This window comes from Salvia splendens, chromosome 3, assembly GCF_004379255.2.
Source record: "Salvia splendens isolate huo1 chromosome 3, SspV2, whole genome shotgun sequence".
Lineage (NCBI taxonomy): Eukaryota > Viridiplantae > Streptophyta > Magnoliopsida > Lamiales > Lamiaceae > Salvia > Salvia splendens.
The window spans coordinates 31769449-31791403 of record NC_056034.1 but is presented as its reverse complement, the minus strand read 5'-3'; the positions used below and the strand labels follow the sequence as shown (position 1 = coordinate 31791403).

The window sequence follows — 21955 nt, the reverse complement described above, 5'->3', positions numbered from 1 at the left end:
AGAAGGTGGAGAAATTCACAGTTGGAATGAAAAGAGAAAGTACACCGGCAGATAGACCACCTCCAGTGATCGACAAACTTGATGGGTGTTGCAAAGAAGGTGAGCCGAAGCTGAAAGAGGAGAGACCCAAGCGAAGAGCTGCACGGTTTATCTACTCGGTATAATTAGAGCCATGGCCTGAACCGCTTAGGATGGGAAAACCTCCTGACCCTGGACTACGCCCCAAGGAAAATAAGAAGGTCCAAGGGACCTACAAGAATCATAAGAAAAAGTGGGTAGCCACGTTGGTGATGTACCTCCAGAAAAATCAGTGGATAGAGAGGAGAAGATTTAATTCAGGATCTCCAGTTGATGACCATTCCCATGAAGGTTTGCCAACTTCTGAACTGATCAAGTCAGGAAAAGACTCAAGACCACTTGATCTAGTTATTTGAAGCGAGTCAAGCTCAAACATGCACAGAGGTGAAGAGATGATCATGATGAGGAAAGGAAGCTGCCAACCCACACGCACAGAGGTGAAGAGATGATCGACTGGACAAAAAGTACTACTTCTCAAGTCTCGGTGGAAATTGAAGCGAGTCAAGCTCAGACATGCAAGAAGCAATTAGGGACTCCATTGATCCACCACATCCAGGCAATTACAAAGTTTCAAGGAGTATCCTGCCTTATGACTTTTTCTCTGTTAATCCATCTAAAAAGGAAAATAATAAACAAACCAGCAGTATGTGTAGTGGGAGAAACTCCACTATGCGCACTATCCTGCCTTATTTGTCTCTTGTTTTATTTTAAGAAAATTTCCAAAAAAAAATTTAATTCAGAAAATAAAAAAAATAATTTCAAAAATTTTGGATGTATCTGGGAGGATTTTAAATGAAACTCAATCTTGAAGATCTTCTACCAGTGCTTCACAAATCCTTTCATTTTGTCTACTTTATTTTAAGCATGGTTTTAGTTAAAATAAGTGAAAAAGAAAATTACTGTGCGCTTTTGTCTTTTAACCGGGAGAAATCTAAAAAAAGGAAAATAAAAGGGAATATCATAAACTCTCGAAATTTGAATTTTGGCGCAGGAAGGCAAACTTGCGCTAACGTCACGGAGATTGTTTCACCTTCTTCCGTTGTTATCTAAACATACCTCTCCCCACCTTTTCGTATCTCAGCCGAATTTGACCCTAATTCCTTTCCTCTCAACTCTCTGCAAAATATCTTTTCAGCCAAAAATGAACAAGCCCTCTACATCCGGTCTACCTCAGAAACCTTCCACCAAACGTCGAGTCCGGTTGATTCCCGCAACCCCTAAGCCACAGGGCACGACGATTCCCACTTCACAACCGAGGGTGCTCCTGAATGTCGGTACATCTCATCCACCGGAGACGTCCGCGTGCAATTTGTACTCGGAAATCATAAAGGAGACAATGGCCACATTAAATCGTGACGGAACCAATGCGGGAGAGACAAACTCTAGCGAGAGTTCAAGCGAAGCCGCGACCCTGTCGGATACCTATACTAACCCTACATCATCGTCCTCACTTAGATTCAGCACAGACGACGAAGACAAAGCAGAGGAAGGCCAGGAGAAGAAGAGAACCGGTCGAACTTTTGAAGAAATCGCGTCTGAAGTGATTAAGGAGATGCACAAAATTGAAGAGAAGAAGAAAAGAAAATCAAAAGGAACGCAAGGAGCTGGGGAGCCACTGCAAATTCCTACAGAGGTGGCTAGCAGGGAACCCCGAGATGATCCCATAAGAGAAATCTATGATTTGACGGGGACCGGATGAAGAGGAAGCAGCTGCATCGGATGCTGGAGGAATCAGATGGAGGACACGGTGAACTTATTAATAGCAGAAAACGCGGAGCAAAATGCACTTCTGAAAAGCCAAAGAGAGCAGATGACCAAGATGGTTGGCCTGGTGGACAGAGTAATTTCCTGGATGGAGAGGGAAACTCAATCCTCCAACCAACCCTCACCGGCGGTCTTAGCATCAGGGCAGAATGAACCTCCGCAGAATGTTCCAGATACCGACCTTGCGGGTGCCTCTAGAAAAAGAAAGCCAACCACCACCACCAGCCAACCACCCTCTGCAATTCCCGACTCATCCACGGCCAAGAGGACTAGGCTGACCAGACAATCTGGCTCCTAAGGGAGTCAGGAGAAGAACTAAACTAGACGAGCCAAGTAAATTTTACTTTTTGGTTCACATTTTTCACTTTTTAGCTTAAGCATGCTCTCTCTGTCTATAAATATGCTTTGTTTATGTCTGTGTGTTCTTCTTCCACTTAGCCCACTGCATAGTCTAAGTGTGAGATGTTTATGTGTGAACATGGTGGCCTCTTCCTTATGTTGATATTTCTTGACTATGCTTCTGCCACATATTTACTTGTTTGCTGTTTGTTTATATGTGTGCTTCTCCCACTTAGCCCAATGCATGGTCTAAGTGTGAGAAGTTTGTTTGTTCTTGTTGATATATTCATGGTTGTACATACTTTGTTTGACCTTCTCCCACTTTGCACATTGCATCGTCTAAGTGTGAAAAGTTTCTCTATTTTCTTTTCTGATGTGTTTTATGTTTCTTTGTTTTTGTGTCTTAACTTCTCCCACTTAGCCCACTGCTTGGTCTAAGTGTGAGAAGTTTGTTTTTATGTTTTGACACCAAAACACCCTGTTTTCCAATGCATCAAAGTCACTTCATCAAAGCGGTAGTTAGTGTCAGCATTGTGTGTTTTGATTAGTTAGAAATCTTTTGTTAATTGTTTGAATTTATGTGTTTTTAGATATGAACTGGTTTAAGATAATAAATGCAAGATTCCCTTAGTAAGAGTGATTGAAGAGAGGATGCATGTTGATTTGTGAGATTCCCTTCTTTTATAAACCAAAATCTGTTTAGAGGATGTAAGAAAGATGGATGTAGCTTTAATCTAATCCATCTGTGAAGCCCTCTAAAATGTGAGTTAGAAACCAAAGTAGAACACTATCTACTGAGATAAAAAAAATAGAGAGACTGTCATTGATGCTTAGAGGAAAATGACATAGGCTAGCAAGGACTAAAGGTAATAGGAATAACCAGTTGAGCCTAATTCTTTCGAATCATGTGAACATGTCTCATTGTAAGGGCATCCCCTAGTAACACCCTTTGAGCCTGAACTGTAATTATCCCTTCTTTTTGAAATCCTTAGCTTTCATGTAATGTGAACAAGGGGATAGACTGGGGCAATTCACCATTCGGGATAGGAGATAGGTTGTGAAACATGGGAAGATGAAGCAGAAAAGAAAACGGACAGGTAAAATTGTAACCTGACCCAGAAAAAAAAAGAGAAAAGAAAGAGAGTTAGAAAATGGGCAGGAAGAATGTATAACCGACCCACATAAAGAAAAGAAAATAGAAAATAGGAGGGCAGGAAATGATGTAACCTGACCCTAAGAAAAAGTTAAACAAATAAGGCCAAAATGGCCAATGGTATCTTCAAGGTTGAAACGGTCTCAAATTGTACATAGGGAGGTTGTTCTAGTTTTATCCCTAAGTTCACATGTCCTTCATATTTCTTTATAAACTATGAACTTAGAACCCATAGGACTCTCACCTTTATACACTACAACCCTTACCCCATTACAACCTAAATAAAGACCTTAAGGAGTTAGCTTCTGTCAATAGAACTCGAGCATCAATGGTATGACAAAATGAATGAGAGAATGGTCCTAACAATTCTGGTGAGGATTGAGTGACTGAGCGAATCCAATAGTTGGAAAGATAGAAGCTATCTTGATAAACGAACAAACATGATAAGGTAGAAAAGGGGAGGGAAAGGAATCTGAGACTGTAGACAATTGGATTGACATTAAGCTTGTGGGGATGATTGCCAAACAACTTAAACCAACTCTGTCTTTTCTTTTTACATGTCAACGTGTTTAGTTTACTTACATGCTTTTCCTTTCTAGGTCCTTTATATATGTGTGTTTGTTTTATAATGTTTTTGAATAAGAACCATGCTTTGAAACTTACCTCTTTTCCTTTTCTTTTCTTTCATATTTGAGGACAAGTATGCGTTAAGTGTGAGCAGTTTGATGAGGCCTGTTACACGCATGTGTTCTGTCATAAAACCACATCAAATTCTGTGAACTAACGTGTAATTTTGAGCTAGGTGTGTATGAAAGTTCGCCATTTTCAGAAAATGAGTTGATCAACTGGGTGGATGAATGGATCAAGAGAAAGAGTCAAAATTGTTGCGCAAACGGATCAAGTTGAATCAAATGGCATGTAGAAGGAGCATCCAACCAGAAGAATGATGCGTCACACAAGAGAGATCCCCAAGGGAAAAGGGTAAAGCAGACTTTTAAGAGAACAAATTCCCTAAGGATCAAGACCTCACGCCTTCCTATAAATGGAAATAGAGAAGGATGAAGGAGGTAGCGCTTTTAGCTTCCAACTCGTGACACTCATTAGTTTTCAGCTCTCTTGCAAAGCTGAAATGGGGGCTCCCAATACTCCACACTCCTAACTTCCGTTGTATACATGCTTGGTTCTTGTTTAGTTTAGCTTAGTGGTGTTTTGATGTTGGTTTTTGTCATCGCAATCTTTAGGTTCTGTTATTCCGCTTCGAGAAGGAGCGATGAAACAATTTCTATTTTCGTTTGTTTATTTTCAGTTTACTTTTGATGTTATCGACTCTTGATGTTTTGATTTAGTAAATTTAGAGTTATGGTTTCAATTCTAGTTGATACGCCTTGTTTACAATGCATGATATTTCTGATCAGCTTTTGATTTTCGGCCTATGATGCAATATCTTAGCTCAAGTGTTTTGTTTCATTTTGATTTGGTCAGATCTGAGTTTTCGATTTATGTTTCTGTCTAGTTGTGAAGGAAATCATGGATAAGCTGTTTAGGATGTTTAGATCTGAAAGACGAGTTTTTAATTCTGCATGACTATGGGTTAGTTTCTTGTTTACGTAGGTGTAGTTTAGTTCTTAGGAGTAGATTGAAGTTTACAAATGGTTATGATATTTTGTTGTTCGTAATTGTTCAGATCTACTTTTACTCTGCTTTTCATGTTGATTCTGTGAAGAAGATGAAGTTGTTAGAAAAGTTTTACTTTACCGTACGCTTTGCAGGCGACAGACAGTCATCCATTTTATTATGTTTGTCCTTTTCAGGAAAGTTTTAGTATGAGTTGATCAAGTAGATTTTAGTTAAGCTTTAGCAAGTGGATCAGTTTAGTAGTTTAGTCTCTCAAGTCAAGTAGTTAACTTAATCCACCTCTGGAAAGCATGGTCGCAACCATTCCCATTTCGTGTCCGCAACAAATGTAAAACACATCATCTCTGTGGGATCGATTCTTACTTCCCTATACTAGTTAATAGTATTGTGGGTTAAGGTTTTGAAAACACTTTTGAGTTCCTCCATTCATCTCACTCTAGGCAGATTAAGTCAAGTTGATCAGTCTGAATCTCCACCAGATCCACTCACATGTACTCACAGGTAGAAGGCGTACAATTGGCCAGCCGGACCAGTTTGACAATCCAACTTGAGCAAGCCACAACGATAAAGAAAAGATGAGAACAAAGGAGAGCGAAATTGTGGACTTTTCAGTAATCCTAGCACTGCTAGAAATTGATTACCACACCCCAAAATATCGGGATTCTTAGGTTGTGCTATACCACACAAAATGTCTTGCTATTAGACTCGTCCAGTGCTATACCACACAAAATGTCATCTTATTTCGTTAAGGCTTGAAAATATACGGACTGCCATTGCAACTTTTCACGATAGGTAGTCAAAACCTATCTAGTTTGTGAAATACTTTTTTCATTGTTTAGAGCTTACCATGTTACCTTAAAGTGAACGACGCCTACATCTGGTTTACTAAAACAAATACTTGGATTTGTTTAGTTCTTATAGAATTAAATATGAAAAATAACTATTAAATGTAAAAACATAACACTAATTTGGCAAAATAGTTTGTTTTATTCTTTAGTAAATAAATAAGAGTTTTTACAATATCCAATCTCCCGAAAGGTGATTTAAAGTATGCCAAACTCTAATAGTGGATGTATGACATTCCTATAAAATAGTAGTATGTGAGATTGTTTGACTAAGTACATATTCAATTTTATATTCAATAGCTCGTATTGCACAAATTGATAAGATGATGAAAAATTGAAAATCACTTTAATTTCAATATTCACTGAACATTTTAATATTAATTTTATAATTATTTTCGTAGTGCATTCATAGTAGTGATGGTCCAATGATAGCAACCTGTGGCAACAAACACGGGACATATCCTTTAATTGCATGACTATCAGATAAATTGATATAGTGAATTATATGATAAAACCCTATAATTTTAAACTCATATTAAAAAATTATTTTGTGATTAATATTTTGTTATATTCTGCAGTGCATTAAATGATAACATAATCGAGGTAATTCGATTGTGGAAAGTCGTTGCACTCGGCGACTACCTATGCTTGTGACACATACTTCAAGTGTATTTATTAATTATGTATCCAAAATATATAGTACTACTCCCTCCGTTCCACAGTAAAAGTGGCATTTCATTTTGCCCACTCATTTTGAAAAAATAATTATAAATAGTTAAGGTGGAGAAAAAGTAAAGTAAGAGAGAGAATATTGTAGATAAGACTCTTTCTACATTATTCTCTCTTACTTTACTCTATCTCCACTTTAACTATTTAATATCATTTTTTTAAAACGAGTGCAGAAAATGAAATGCCTCCATTACTGTGGAACGAAGGGAGTACTAGATAATTAAATCTTAATTCATGTAATTTTGACAATATTACCAAATAACCATATATTTACCTTTATTTGCATATTTCCCCGTGTGTTATACTCCCTCCGTCCCACAATAGGAGTCACATTTGGTGTGGTTACAGATTTTAAGAATATAAATAATAGTGAGTTGGAAAAGTTAGTGGAATATGAGACCCACTTTTTTATATTTGTTTTATAATAAAATGTGAGTGAAGTGAGTTAGTTGAATGTGGGACCTACTTACTATTTATGATAAAAGTGAATTGTGACTCTTATTGTGAGACGGACCGAAATAAAAAATGTGACTATTATTGTGGGACGGAAGAAATATAATACATAAAAAATATTTGAAATCACAAGCTTCAAATTATATTCCAAATCAAAAATATTGTAAAATAGTAAGGAAAATGATATAAAATACAATGTACATGCGATATATGAATTAAAAAAACATATAAATAATTTTTTGGAATAAAAAGATAATTTAAATAAACTTATGGAAAAATAGGTCTATAAGAATTTTTTATAAATAAAAAACGTTAAGTATAGATGGAAAGTGGAAAAATATAATATACTAGCAAATAATCTTCAAATAATTTCAAAGTATAATATATTATTATTTATAATTATATTTTATTTAATTATTATTAATATAACAATCATTATTTTTTCTGTCTTTATTTTTTTTGTTCTTTTTCTTTTAACTCATTTTCATACTTTTTGTAAAACTATAAAAAGCATGATGTAAATATTTGTTTAATTTTTAACATAAAATATATTTATTAGAAAAAAATTCTAGGCATCTTCTTTTTAATATTTAGTTGAAATTATTATAGCCTATTCCTTATTAATACGAGGGCTTATAATGTAAAATTAAAGTATAATTAAAATAGAAAAATTCCTTAATTATTACAAATGATAGAAAAAGTCAAATATACCTCAACTTTGTTTATAAATTTTTTGTTATTTTATCACTACTTCCAATTTAATTAATTGATCAAATTATAGATTTAATTAATTGACATGCAATTAAATCACGTTATTTTATTTAAGCAATTAATTAATCTATTGATAATTAATTTGAAGTAATTAAATCTTCCAATTTAATTAATCTTAAAAGTGATCTAATCCCTGATAGAGGATTAAAAATAAGTAAATTACCCTCAGTTAATTGATTTTTGAGATTAACTAAATCATGAATTAAACCTCATAATTTAATTAATAGCGAAAGAGCTCAAGTTTGTCTAAGGCCATCCACAACCTCGTCTCGGATCCAGGCCTCAAGTCCAATCTACATCATCATTCCCTCATATTCTACGCTAACTCCCAAACCCAACCATTAAATTGCACTATTCACAACTACAACCTATTTTACTCGTAAAATTAAAAATGTCAAACAATTATAACACGAAAATTCATTCTTCATTTGGAAAATTCGACATTTATAGAAATTAAAAATAAAAAAATACATTAAAAATAACATCAATGTTGGAAAACGTTGATGCGTGTCCAATTTCTTCAATTAGATCTGCTTGGAGGCGAGTGTTGGCTTGTTCTTCGTGCATCTCAGTTTCATGGTCCATGACATTGCGAAGGTATAGAGTAACACCCTGCGCTGGAGGGTGGTTACAATTGATGAACTGGCGGTGTTGGCGCTATCATCGTCACTCAATGTTCAACATAGCCTCCTTCGTCGTCAACGATCATGTTATGCAGTATGACGGTGCCACATACGTACATGATGTCGGCGGTTATTGGACGGTGCCACATACGGGCGCTCCTTTCACTACCCCACCGTGCTTGGAGGACTCCGAATGCACGCTCCACGAATTTTCATGCCACCTCCTACTTTTGGGCGAACAACGACCTCTTTAGTGTTGTCGAGCATGTGATCGTCTTTTCGAACACGAGCCATCGTGGGTAGATCCCATTCTGCAGTAGTTTCGTAAGCGAGTTGACGTATCGCAAATGTGCATTTCTGCAAAGTCGATAGACTTTGCCGTCCAACAGCATCGGTGGTTAGCTTGAAATACGAGTCACGAGCTACAACTCCGTTGACGACGCGTAGGAATAAAGGCCGATGGAGGAACATCTGATCATTCCAGCGAGGATCTCTGGAGAAATAATATACTCCCTCTGTCCCAAGTTACTTGAGTCGTATTTCATTTTGGATTGTCCAAAATTACTTGGGTCATTTATCTTTTTGGCTAAAAACAAAACATCTAATCACACTTACTTTATTACTATTTCTTTTACTTTATCCTCTCTCCTCTCTCTTACTCTATTCTCTCTTCTACTTTATATAACTCACTAAACATAACTTTCTTAAATCCCGTACCGAAAACAAACGACTCAAGTAACATGGAACGGATGGAGTATGAACAACCTTAAATTTGCTTCTTATCTACCAGCATAATGGGTAGTCCAAAACTAAATAAAGCTTGAGTTTGTGTTTCTACTCCCAATAACGATAGAAATTCCATTGATTAGTGAGCGACAGACACATAAAAACCAGAAAAGCTTGGTAGAGCCGGATCTAAGCATTGACTAGGTAGCGTCCTGATATTATGATTGTAAAATTAGAGTAAAGAGAGATTTTTTAGATTTTGAAAAGAGAGAAAATGAAATACTAGAAAAATTGACTACTCATCTATATTTGCCTCGCTTGAGCTACTTTATGTGCCTCGCTTGAGCTACTTTATGGGACAGAGGGAATAGAAAATTTTGAAACGACACAAGTTTTAATGTGCGATCAGTAAAGTAAGAGATATAGATAAAGAAAAATGAGTAAGATAAGATAGAGGAAGAAAAAAAATAGTAGAAGAAAGGTTAATGGATTGTGCGGTCCACTTCCTAAAATAGAAAGTTTAGAAAGTTTCTATTTTTAAAAAACTACCTAAAATAGAAATACCATCTGTTCCGCAATAGTGGAAGCGTTTCTTTTTTCAGCACACGATTTAAGAAAAACCATATTAAGTGAGTTAAGTAAAGAAAAAAGTAGAGATGAAAAGATAATAAAATAAGAGAATACTCTATAAAATAAGTACTCCACTATTATAGAGCATCCCAAAATAGCAAATGAGTCCGTTAATATAAGAATAGGACCCACTTAATTGACCAATAGTAAACAAGGATGCTTAGCCCATGGTAATAATGGAAAACTACGACCACCACCATTAACAAAGTCTCCAAGAAATATTGACCATTGAAAACAACCAATACCATTTTCTACCGCCCCACGCCACCACCTGAATAGAAGAGAGCCTTACTATTTATAACCCCCAAAAATAAAAAAATTCCAATTCCAAATCTAAAAATGCACAAGGCGTCCTCCTCCTCCTTCCTCGGCCCCGACGGCCTCGATCTCTCCAACTCCTTCTTCACCCCAATCTCCGGCACCGCCCCCGCTACCTCCCCGCGCCGCAACACCAAGATCACCGTCGTCGGTGTGGGCAACGTCGGCATGGCCATCGCCCAGACCATCATCACCCAGGACCTCGCCGACGAGCTCACCCTCGTCGACGCCAACTCCGACAAGCTCCAGGGCGAGGTCCTCGACCTCCAGCACTCCGCCGCCTTCCTCCCCCGCGTCAAGATCAACGCCTCCCTCGACTACGCCGCCACGGCCAACTCCGACCTCTGCATCGTCACCGCCGGCGCCAGGCAGAACCCCGGCGAGACAAGGCTCAACCTCCTCCAGCGTAACGTCGCTCTCTTCAAGCATATCGTGCCGCCGCTCGCCAAATACTCGCCGGATTCGATCATCCTGGTCGTTTCCAACCCCGTCGATGTGCTTACCTATGTGGCGTGGAAGCTTTCCGGCTTTCCGGCGAATCGGGTTCTCGGTTCGGGTACCAATCTGGATTCGTCGCGATTTCGGTTTCTGATCGCCGATCACCTTGATGTCAATGCGCAGGATGTGCAGGTTAGATTTATTTCTTTTACTATTTTAATTTAATTATTTTATTTCTCACCTTTTTTCGTGATCTACTTTATGCACGGATGCAACGGATTTTGGTTTTCTATTACAAATAATCATGATTTGTTATTATTTGCAATTAATCATTTTTGTTAGTTACATCATATTTTGAACATTAACTAAAACGACATCACATATAAATTAAATTAGGTTATGACTTATATTAAACCATATTAGAGTAAAAATATTATTTAGATGCAAAAATAAAATAAACCAATAATTTGTTAAAATTGATATACAAAATATGAATTTTAGTGAAAGTTTAGAAACTTATACTCCCTACGTCGCTAAGATGACACATTTATTAGTTGCCACGGGATTTTAGGAGTTTAATGTGTTTAATTGGAAAAATAAAGAGTGGTTGTAAATATTAATCTGAGTGACAAAGATAGTTATTTCCTTCAACCCCTTTAATTGGCACCACTTTCTTTTTTCATATATCCTCAATTAATTGACTTCCTTATTTTTTTACTACTTGGTAATGGACCAAAAATTGTGTTTTCATTATGGTCTTGTAGAATGAAATATTTCACTGACTCATTTCACTCACGTTTAATTATAAAATTAATTTATAAAAGTAGTATACACGTTGCACTAACTTTTTTCACCTCATTTTCCATTACATTTGTTTGAACCGTGTTAAGTCAAACGATGCCAATTAACAAGGGACAGAGATAGTATTTAATTGGAGAAAAAAAAGTGTAGTTGAATGTATTAATTGAAAAGAGAAAATTATCGAAAATAAAAATGTGTCTTCTTGATGGAACAAACTAAAAATGAAAGTGTATCATCTTAAGTGAGACGAATAGAGTAATTTATAAGTAAATGTCTCTTTTAAAATGTAACCATAAAGGTAATGAAATAACTGATTCTTTAGTTTATCAAATGTTGTTTATTTTTATTAGGATTTAGGCGACAATTGTGGTATTTTCAAAGTATAGAGTAATTTATAAGTAAATGTCTCTTTTAAAATGTAACCATAAAGGTAATGAAATAAAGGATTCTTTAGTTTATCAAATGTTGTTTATTTTTATTAGGATTTAGGCGACAATTGTGGTATTTTCAAAGTAATTGATTAGTTGATTTGTCCGGTATTGCATATACCACCGGCCACAAATTGGAAACTGAACCACTCTTTATTTTATTTTCACTTTTTCATGAGCACCACGTTAGGTACACTAATGTGTTAAGAGCCCACCTACTCTCTCTATCCCTCTCTCAAGAGACAATGAGATAATCTTGTCCGTACTTTTTAAACTGAGGATTCGATGCGCATGACACTATTAAATTTAGAGAACATTATTATATAGAATAGAATAAATGTCAATTTTAGTCCTAAATATATAATTAAAATATAAATTTGATCTAAAATATTCACTTTTTGAAAAACAGATACGTAACAAATGAAAATGTCGTCGAAGCAGTCCTTTTTTGACAGTTATGTAAAAAAACTAACGGTCAAAGCTAATTGCACAGTGACATATGATTGTTAGTTTTTTAACCGAACTGTAAAAAAAAAGAACCACTCCGATAAAGATTTCATTTGTTATGGACCTGTGTTTTCAAAAAATGATTGTTTTGGACCAAATTCATATATTAGTCATATATTTAGACCAAAATTGACCTTTATTCTATTATACATAATCTGATTGTTAATTCTCGATATTTATATCCTTCTAGGAACATAAAATGCCCAAATATAAAACCACCATCAACTAGGAAAATAAAATGCCCCTTGATTTGTAAGATGCCATGTAATCAAAGTAAATCAGTCAAAACTAGATGTTACTTTCTCCGTCCCAAAAAGTATAGATATTTGGAACGACGCGATAATTAATGAATAATTGATAAAGTAAGAGAGACGAGGAGAAAAGTAGTTAAAATATTGTTAGTGGATAATGTGACCCACATTATTGTTAGTGTTTAATGGTGGGTCTTAGTAGTATAAGTTGTAAATAAATTGATGTATATGAGTAATGAGTTTGAGAGAACTTTACATAAATAAAAATGAAATAATTTTATGGGACAGATGAAAAATGAAAGTGTCCTTATTTTTATGGGACGGAGGAAGTATTTTCCAATAACTAACAAAACCAATATGTGAATATGTACCTAGGCCTACATCGTTGGGGAGCATGGTGATAGTTCAGTTGCACTTTGGTCAAGCATCAGCGTGGGAGGTGTACCGGTTTTAAGCTTTCTAGACAGACAACAAATTCCCTACGAGAAGAAAACGCTCGAAAACATACACAAAGAGGTTGTGCAAGGTGCCTACGAGGTCATACGTTTGAAGGGCTACACTTCTTGGGCCATAGGCTACTCAGTTGCAAGCTTGGCTCGTTCGTTATTGAGGAACCAGAGAAGGATTCATCCTGTCTCTGTTCTCGCCAAGGGTTTCTATGGTATCCAGGGAGGTGATGTCTTCCTCAGCCTTCCAGCTCAGCTTGGCCGGAGGGGCGTCTTGGGCGTCACCAACGTGCATCTTACCGATGAGGAGGTAGAGAAACTCAGGAACTCGGCTAAGACCATTCTTGATGTCCAGAGCCAGTTGGGGTTAAAATGAATGAATCATGTTTTGATGTTTTAATTTCATTGTTGTAATGTTTCTATATATGTACTTGACCTTGAGAGTATCATGACTGCTGTTTTATTTTGCATAGATGGATATATGGTAATGGTGTGCATGACCAAGCTCATTTCTTTGAAGATTTGTTGCAATGCATTGGTGTGATTTACTCTTTGCTAACTGTTACAGACGATATAGAAGAATTCATCTCCAAAGATTAGCCTATTAGAAGAAAGAGTCCATTCTAATCTATAAACTCCACACTAATTGCTTTGTGGCACATTGAGTCTGTAACACTAACACTTTTTTTGTACAACTTGTAAGCTCCCAACATCTTACATAATCTCTGAACAATTTATAAGATATGATATGTCAATAGCTTATAAGTTTTTAAAGTGCCAGAGTATTTTGAGTATAGTTGTTGCCCACTTACTGAGAAACTTCTTAAACAGTTATTGTTTGGAGTTAAAAAGCTCTAATAACTTCTCAAAAAACTTACTCCCTCCGTCCACAAAGAATATGCACTTTGGGTTCTGCACGAGTTTTAATGCAAAATTGGTAAATTAAGAGAGAGGGAGAAAGAAAAAGTAATTAAAGTATTGTTAATGAGGAATATGTCCCACCTCATTAGAGAAAAGAGTTTCAAAAATTGGAAAGTGCATACTCTTGTGGGACGGACTAAAAAAGAAAGAGTATATATTCTTGTGGGACGGAGGAAATATAATCTATTTTAAGGATTTATAACTTTTTAAGGATTTTATAAACTTAGCCAACCACACCAAATAAATTATAACCCTAGCTTTTTAGTAATTTAATTATAATCTATTTTAGAGGGGTTTATAAGCTCAGTCAAATACATTATTCAGTAACAGGAAGTCGATGGAAATCCATTCATAGAATTCAACTTCAAGCTTTCCTAGAATAAAGTGCAAGTGTTTGCAACAGTGTTATATAGAGTGAAACTTTTTCAGTGGAGAATAACATGTTTGAATAATTATCCATGCAAAGTAAGGACACGTTTTTAGAAATTGAAGACTAAATCATACTGCTAATTACACGAAAAATCAGAGGGGACTGTATATTCATTTCTTGTACTCCTCCTGTCCCAGTTAAAATGGCACACTTTTCTTTTTAGAGCATCCGCAATGGCGCCCATCCCGCGCGACGTCCGGCACGCCGGGGGACTGTATATTCATTTCTTGTACTCCTCGTGTCCCAGTTAAAATGGAACACTTTTCTTTTTAGAGCATCCGCAATGGCGCCCGTCCCGGCGGACGTCCGACCGGCGTGCCGGAACGTCCGCTATTGGGCAAAGGTGACACGTATACGGACGTCCGCTGGGACACCGGAGTTCCGCGGCATTCCTGGGACGTCCGTGGCGACGTCCGCCATTGCGTTTACCCCACGGATGTTCCGATTATTTTATTAATTTTTTTCAAAAATTCTATAAATACGACTCGTTGAATTTCATTTCATTCGCCCCACTTGTATTAACGAGTATCTCTCTCTCTCTAAATACTTTTCTTTCGATTGTGATCACGATAGTGATTCCCCCGCCACGAACGAGGCACAGGGACCGATCTTTCCCGTTGGCGGAAGTACCCCAATGTCCGCCACGATGTCCGGAATGGCGGGGATGATGCCCCAACCCCAAATGACGGCGGGGATGATGCTCGGGTACAACAACATGTACCCACCTTGGTAAGGGATGATGCCCCAAATGCCCGGGGTGAGTGCCGGAATGACCCCAATGCCGGGGATGATGCACGAAATGCCGGGGATGATGCCGCCCCAGATGCCCTGGATGATGATGCCGGGGATGATGCAGGGCTCGCCTGTCGGTGAGGGGGAGTATGCAGTGGGTCCCCCAATCACCGGTGGACAATGTCTACCGCCCCTATATGGATTTACTGTTGACGGACAACCCCCCGAGTACTCCTCTCGAGACTCAGTTCACTGGCATCGAGACGTTCTCGATGGAGGAGTTAGGGCTATCTCCGATCCGAGATTCTCCCAATGACGCACCAAAGGCGACAAGGAGGAGGGGGAGGATAGGGAGGGGCATGGGACGGGGCACTACCTCGCCTGCGGCGGGGTACGATGGTGAGGTGGGGGCCGCTGAGGGGGGGGAGGGATCCAGCGGGAAATAGAGGACCGTCTGGAGCACAGAGGAGTGCATCGCGCTTGCGAAGGCGTAGATCAGTATAGTGGAGGATCCATATATCGGGGCTAACCAGCATATCGACAAGATGTGGTGGAGCATTAGCCAAAGCTACCTCCAATTCAAACCGCCAGGGGGGAAGCCTCGCAACGGAGAGCAATGTCGGAAATAGTGGCAGCGGCTGAAGAGGCAGCTCAGCCGATTCACCGACATTTACACAAACAACCTCCGCTCGGCAACCAGCGGCATGTCTGCCGAGGATGTGAAGCTTCTGTCTCACCATCAGTTCAAAGACGCTACGGCGGGCTTCGGGGAATTCAAATATTGGGATGTGTATCTTGTGGTGCAGACTTCGGCCAAGTTTACTGCGGGTGTTGAATCTGGCTTGCGAAACGGACGAAGATCAGCTCCTCCGGGGAGTACAGTAGGAGTGTTGGTTCCCACGAACTCCCCCCCGCCGAGGCAGAGTTCCGGACACCTTCATCGTCGGCCCGCCGCTGCCTCCCGGTGGGGCAAAAGTCCGCGGCGCGGATGGCGAGTGAAAGCGCCAGCTGGTCCGCCGAGGCCCAATCGGCAGCTCCTACCCAAAACGATCCCGAGCTCTCCTCACTCGCCCGCGTCGCGCAACATGAAACCCTGTTACGTGCAATGGTTGAATGGCGGACATCGACCGATCGCCATTACAGGTCGTCGCTGAAGGATATCATCAATAGTATGCATCGTGATTTGGGGTTGGGAGACATGGCGGAGAGTGGCGACGAGGGGACTACCGGCGGGGACGACGAGGGTACTGGCGGTGGGGAATCCGAGGAGTGAGACGACGGTTTTTTTTAACTATGTAATTTTTTTTAATAATTATGTATATTTTTTTGTACTATGTATGTTTTTTTTAAAATAAAGTGGTTGCAATTTCTCCGTATTTGTGTTAAATTTTAATCCCGTAAATTGTTTAATTTGGTGAATTTGTGAATTTTTATTATTGTGGGAAGTCCGTCGGGATGTCCGTCACTGCAGTGGGATGTCCTTATGACGTGGCGGTGCAGTGGGAAGTCCTTATGACGTGGCAGGAGGTGTTTTTGGGATGTCCGCGGGGATGTCCGCCGGGACATCCGCACCACTGTGGATGCCCTTAGCTTGTTCCAACCAAGATGAAACATTTCTATTTTTGGTAAATTTCTCTATCCAATTAATATACCAACCACTTTTTTCTTTCAACAATTAAAAATTCAACTCTTTTTCTCTCATCATTTAATATTTACACTCACTCTTTCTATCTTTAATTAACCACATTAACTAACAACTCCTAAAATTCTGTGTCGACTAAGAAATGTGTCATCTTAGCTTGGACCGAGCGAGTACTACAAATTAAATCAGAGGGGGACGGTGTATTCTTTTCTTGTACAAGTTAGAAATTTTGGGTATAGAAATGAACTTCTCACACATTATACAATTGAAAAATATAAGAAAAACAGTATACCGAAAATGAACAGCAAAGAATAAAAATAAATTTATACTCCCCCATCTCGGCTAAGATGAAACATTTCTTAGCCAGCACGACATTTTAGAAGTTATTGGTAAAGGTGTGTAATTGGAGAGAGAAAAGATGGGTGGAAGTATTAAAATAGAGAGAAAGAGAGGTGAATAATTTAATTGGAGTCGGAAAAAGTAGTTGAGTGTATTAATTGGAGAGAGAAAGTTTCTAAAATTAGAAAAGTGTCATCTTATTTGGGACAGACTAAAAAGGAAAACGTGTCATCTTAGCTGGGACGGAGGGAGTAATACTGAAGCTAGAAAACCGTTTTAGTAGCTGATTCATCTTCCTGTAAGACGAAATATGAACCTATAGTGCTCTTATATCAGCGTGTCATCTCCAAAGATGAACAACTTCTTCTCGGCAGTAACAACACCGTTAACAGAATGAGCTCCAAAGAACAACAAGAGGCGAGGGCAGAGCTTCGATAATAATGATGCAAAGAGCTTTCGTATGCTATATGAATGTAGAGAATGGAGTGTTGAAATTAGATTTGCCAATTGGCTGACCTGGCCTGGGCGCGGTGTTGGCGGTCTAGGCTTGACCCATCGGTGAAATGAAGCAAGGCTAGGGTCATTAGTTGAATTGGGTTCCAATTGAGCCATTTTTTTAAACCCAAAAAACCCAAGTCGCAGAGCTATAAGAGGCAAGAGCGTAGCTTCGACAATGAGAATGCAAAGAGCTTTCATATGCTATGAGAATGTTGAGAATGGTGCGTTGAAATTAGACTTTTCAATTGGACCGGCCCAACCTAGGCTTGGTGTGGGGCCGGTTTTGGCCCAACCCCTCGGTGATATGAAGCGAGGGTCATTGGTTGGATTAAGCTCCAATTGAATTAAACAATATCTTTTGGTCCAAATTTAATGGTTTCGTAAAAAATCAATGGTCAACCTCATTTTGACCTAATTGATGAGTTATATATAAACAAAAACATGCCCCATCCGTTCCCTCATAGTTGAGGTAAAACTTTTCGGCACGAAGTTTAAGAAATGAATGTTTAGTGTTAAGTAAATAAATAAAAAAATAAGAGAGAGAAAAAAAGTAAAAAGTGAATAAAGTAAAGAGAATAAAGTAAGAGAGTAAAGTAAGAGTCCGAAAAAGTGTTGCCATGTATAGAACTGACTCAACTATGAGGGAACTTCCCAAAATAGAAAAATGACTCAACTATGAGGGAACGGAGGGAGTACATGTATAGGACAAAAGCTAACATGCTTATCATGTGTAGGACCAAATAGGTTTTATGTGCAAATGCAGGGGACCCGTTTTAGACTTTAAAATGCGATTGGCCGTCATTTTTGGCCGAACAGTTAAATATGAATGAAAACATATTATTTATGACCAAAAGCTAACACAGTTAATGTATAAGACCAAAAGTTTTCTTGAGCCAATGTGCGATACCACTTTTAAAATTTAGTCTAGTCTAATACCTACACAAGTTCCCAACCAAATCACATAAATGCAATATTCAGTTTTGACTACATTCAATTTTTTTATACTATTCCCTCCGTCCATGAAGAGTATGCACTATTTTCTTTTTCGTCCGTCCCCAAAGAGTATAAACATTCCAATTTTGGAAACTCTCTTCTCTCTAATGAGGTGAGATTCATTCTCCACTAACAATACTTAAAAAACTTTCTCTATCTATCTCTCTCTTACTTTACCAATAATGCATTAAAACCCATGCCGAACCCAAAGTTCATACTCTTTGGGGACGGAGGGAGTATATTTCCTTATACAAGATGTAAAAAGGATTATTGTGAAATTTATTTTTTAAATATTACGCATGATTATAGGATTTAAAAAATTTATTACTTAGTTCATATACTTCTAAATTTAAAAATACAATATCTACTAACAAAATTAACAATACGGTTCTTTCTCTAGTCATGCACTTCTATTAAATAAAGAAAAAAGGAAAAATAATGGTTGTATAAAGTTAACAAATGAACTTAAACATTATTTAAGTTAAGATTACGTGGAAATGAACTTAAACATAAATACATATCATGTCTCTTTTCTAGTTAAGTCCTTTTTGGTTGATAAGCTTTGCTAACCCAAAGATTAAAACTTATGTTCGGAAAGCATATTAGAAGATCTATAGTTGAGAACAAAAATCTTCATATGGAGAAGTAAGCAAGCCACTTCGATTCTTTGAATCTTGACAATAAGATTTTCTGTCTATGGTATTTCATTAATTATGATTTATATTTGTTTTACATGAATGAAATGTGTTCCGAGCATGCAACTTGTTTCAATTGCACAAGAAATAGTCTACTAACCACCTATATATATCTAATTTGCTGATTTTATTTATTTTACAAAATCTTCCACTATAAATCCCAATCTAGACCCAAAATTTGAGAGGTTGAAATTTATCTGATAAGGATCTTGATGAATTAGATCCACGTAATTTACCCAAGATTATACCACAAGTGTAGACAGTGGCAGAGCCAGAGATTTCATAATGGGGGGTCCAAAATTAAACTTCAAAAAAAATTACATAAATTAAATTATAAGGTTCAAAATGTAAAAGTCAAATGCAATCACATCATAACATTTGTCTTCTATTCTTCATCTTCTGAAACCGCTGCATAATAGTTTCATTGGTAACTTTAACAAACACATCCTTTTCGATATAATGAACTAAGCAATCATTCAATAGTTGGTCTCCCATGCTATTACGTAGAGAAGTCTTGATGATCTTCATTGCTGAAAAGGCTCTTTCTACTGATGCAGGCGGTAGTCAAGCTTAGACTGTGTTGACTGTTTTGCCAAAGAGACCTCAATGTGTTGGGCTTGATTCATCAAATCCTCACATGCTAATCTGCACCTGTTATGAGCACTTTTATGGTTTCCAACATGATCTCTTAATCTTTCTTTCTCGCGCCAGACCGTAAATCCCCCTGATACAAAAGCATCTTGTCCATTTCTGTGGAGTCTTGAAAAAAGATAGCAATATAAACAAAAAGCTGCTTCCTTTGTAACACTATATTCCAACCAATCCTTAAATGCATCAAACCAATGTGAGACAAATTTACGTTTTCGATTTCCATCTACTGTAGGACGAAAATCATGATTACGTGGTTGACACGGACCTTTAAGTAAGTAAGCTCTGCGAACTTGTTCTATTAAATTTGGTGGATAACTCATTATATCAGGTCGTTCTCCTGGATCACTTGGAAGATTCTCTAAATCAACCTTACTTTTATCTTCATTCGAAGTGAAGGTTCAACTGATGAAGAATCAACGGAAGAAAGTTTCTTGAAATAACGATCCATATACCTACAAAAATAGTAAACACTGATTAAGTTCAAAATATTTGATATTTTCTGTATGCAAAACTATTAACACACACATCAAATAAAGAATTGGAGTTATAAAATTCTAACTACAGAACCACCATAGTCCGTAGCAATTGAATTACATAAGCTATCTTCTTTCTCCCCTTTTGAATTATTATTGCAGCCAAACAAAAAAACAACCTATGTAGAAAAATTAATTGAATTATATTTGAGTTTTGAATATACCTAGTTCTAGTTTACCAGATTTCAGACTTGGAACGGCAGAATGAATACGCTAAATTCAGACTTGGATTGGAACGACAGAATGAATACGCTAAATTAAGAGGCACGATTCATATATATTTTGCTGAAACCTATCTCTAATATTATATTTATTATAAATTATAATTATTATGAAATTACTAAAATACCCCTAAGTTTTTTAAGAATTAGTGGGGGGACCATGGGCCCCCTGGCCCCACCCTCCCTCCGCCCCTGAGTGTAGATCTATCAATAATGCACAAAATTAAACAAAGATGGGGCGGATCTAGCCACAAAAACTAGATCCTAAATAGAGTTTCATGGAAGATAAGAAATGAGAGAATGTGTATAAGATGAATAATTAGGATTAACCATATGACCTTGACCAAAACAATGCAAACAACACTAGGCAACTTTAATCAATCCTAATCACCATTTGACTTCACTACTCAATGGATACACTCTCATTGACGTATACCTCTACTTGATTCAATCAAAGAAAGAAAACACGCAACCTACAAAGTTGGAATTGGATAAAATCCTCAAAGAGGAAAACCTCAAAAGGAGATATTATCTTAATTCATCAATCAAACAAGTAGCAAAATGAGAGAATGTTCTATTTATAACTTAGGCCCAAATTCCGAGAAAGGTCCACAAAATCTAGCCTATGCGTCCGGGTGGCCTGGCCGCCCAAGAGTCACCCATCTAGGTGGGATCTGCTGTCTCAGCTGTGCCTTCGGGTGGCCACCCGTACGGGTGGATTTTGGTGACCGAAAGTCACCCGTCCGGGTGGCACTTTTTATAGCACTTCGTGGCTTCCGTAAAACAGCCATGACTCCCTCCACTGGACTCCGACTGAGGCGTGTATGATACTCACATGAAGATCTTTTGAAGAAGAAGACAATGGTGGAATTTTCAGAGCATTTGGACATCATATTAATAGGCAAAATACTGATTAAATCCAGCTGCAGTTGCAACTTTGATGCACGGTTTCCATGATCGTATCATCCTCTCCTTCTTGGAAAGAATTTGTCCTCAAATTCAAGCCTTCTCTATTCCTCGCATCCTCGGGAGGCCCTCTAGCTTTATTGGATCATTGGCATGTCTTCCCTCTCATCCTTGGACCCCAATCAATCCATGGCTCAAACCAAAGTGAAGACTCTTGATGTCTAGCACCCGTGGTCATATCACCCTCCATTCCTTGAAAAGGATTTTCCCTCAAATCCGGATTCTACACACCTATAAAATAGTACGAGAGCAAATCAAATATTAAAGTATGATGAAAAAGGTTTGGGCTAGTAATGGCTCTAAGAGGCAAAATTACAACAAAGACATTGTATGGACTTCCAAATTCATGTTCCATCAAGCTCAAGGCCAAGTCACAATGAATATGAGAACACAAATTCA

General features: G+C 37.8%; 1 protein-coding gene across 1 annotated transcript; it reads left to right on the top strand.

Annotated features, from left to right (window-relative positions):
• The first annotated feature begins 9969 nt into the window (after positions 1-9969).
• LOC121795675 (L-lactate dehydrogenase A-like) lies at positions 9970-13454 on the top strand. The gene is made up of 2 exons (XM_042194230.1): positions 9970-10694; positions 12865-13454. The coding sequence occupies exons 1-2, from the start codon at positions 10086-10088 to the stop codon at positions 13309-13311; spliced, it is 1056 nt and encodes a 351-aa protein (XP_042050164.1). The 5' UTR covers positions 9970-10085; the 3' UTR covers positions 13312-13454.
• The last annotated feature ends 8501 nt before the right edge of the window (positions 13455-21955 follow it).

Bases quoted from the DNA above. Each gene is read 5' to 3' on its own strand.
- LOC121795675 (XM_042194230.1), top strand. From the start codon at position 10,086: ATGCACAAGGCGTCCTCCTCCTCCTTCCTCGGCCCCGACGGCCTCGAT. The intron at 10,695-12,864 runs GTTAGATTTATT...ATATGTACCTAG, and splicing joins TCAATGCGCAGGATGTGCAG to GCCTACATCGTTGGGGAGCA.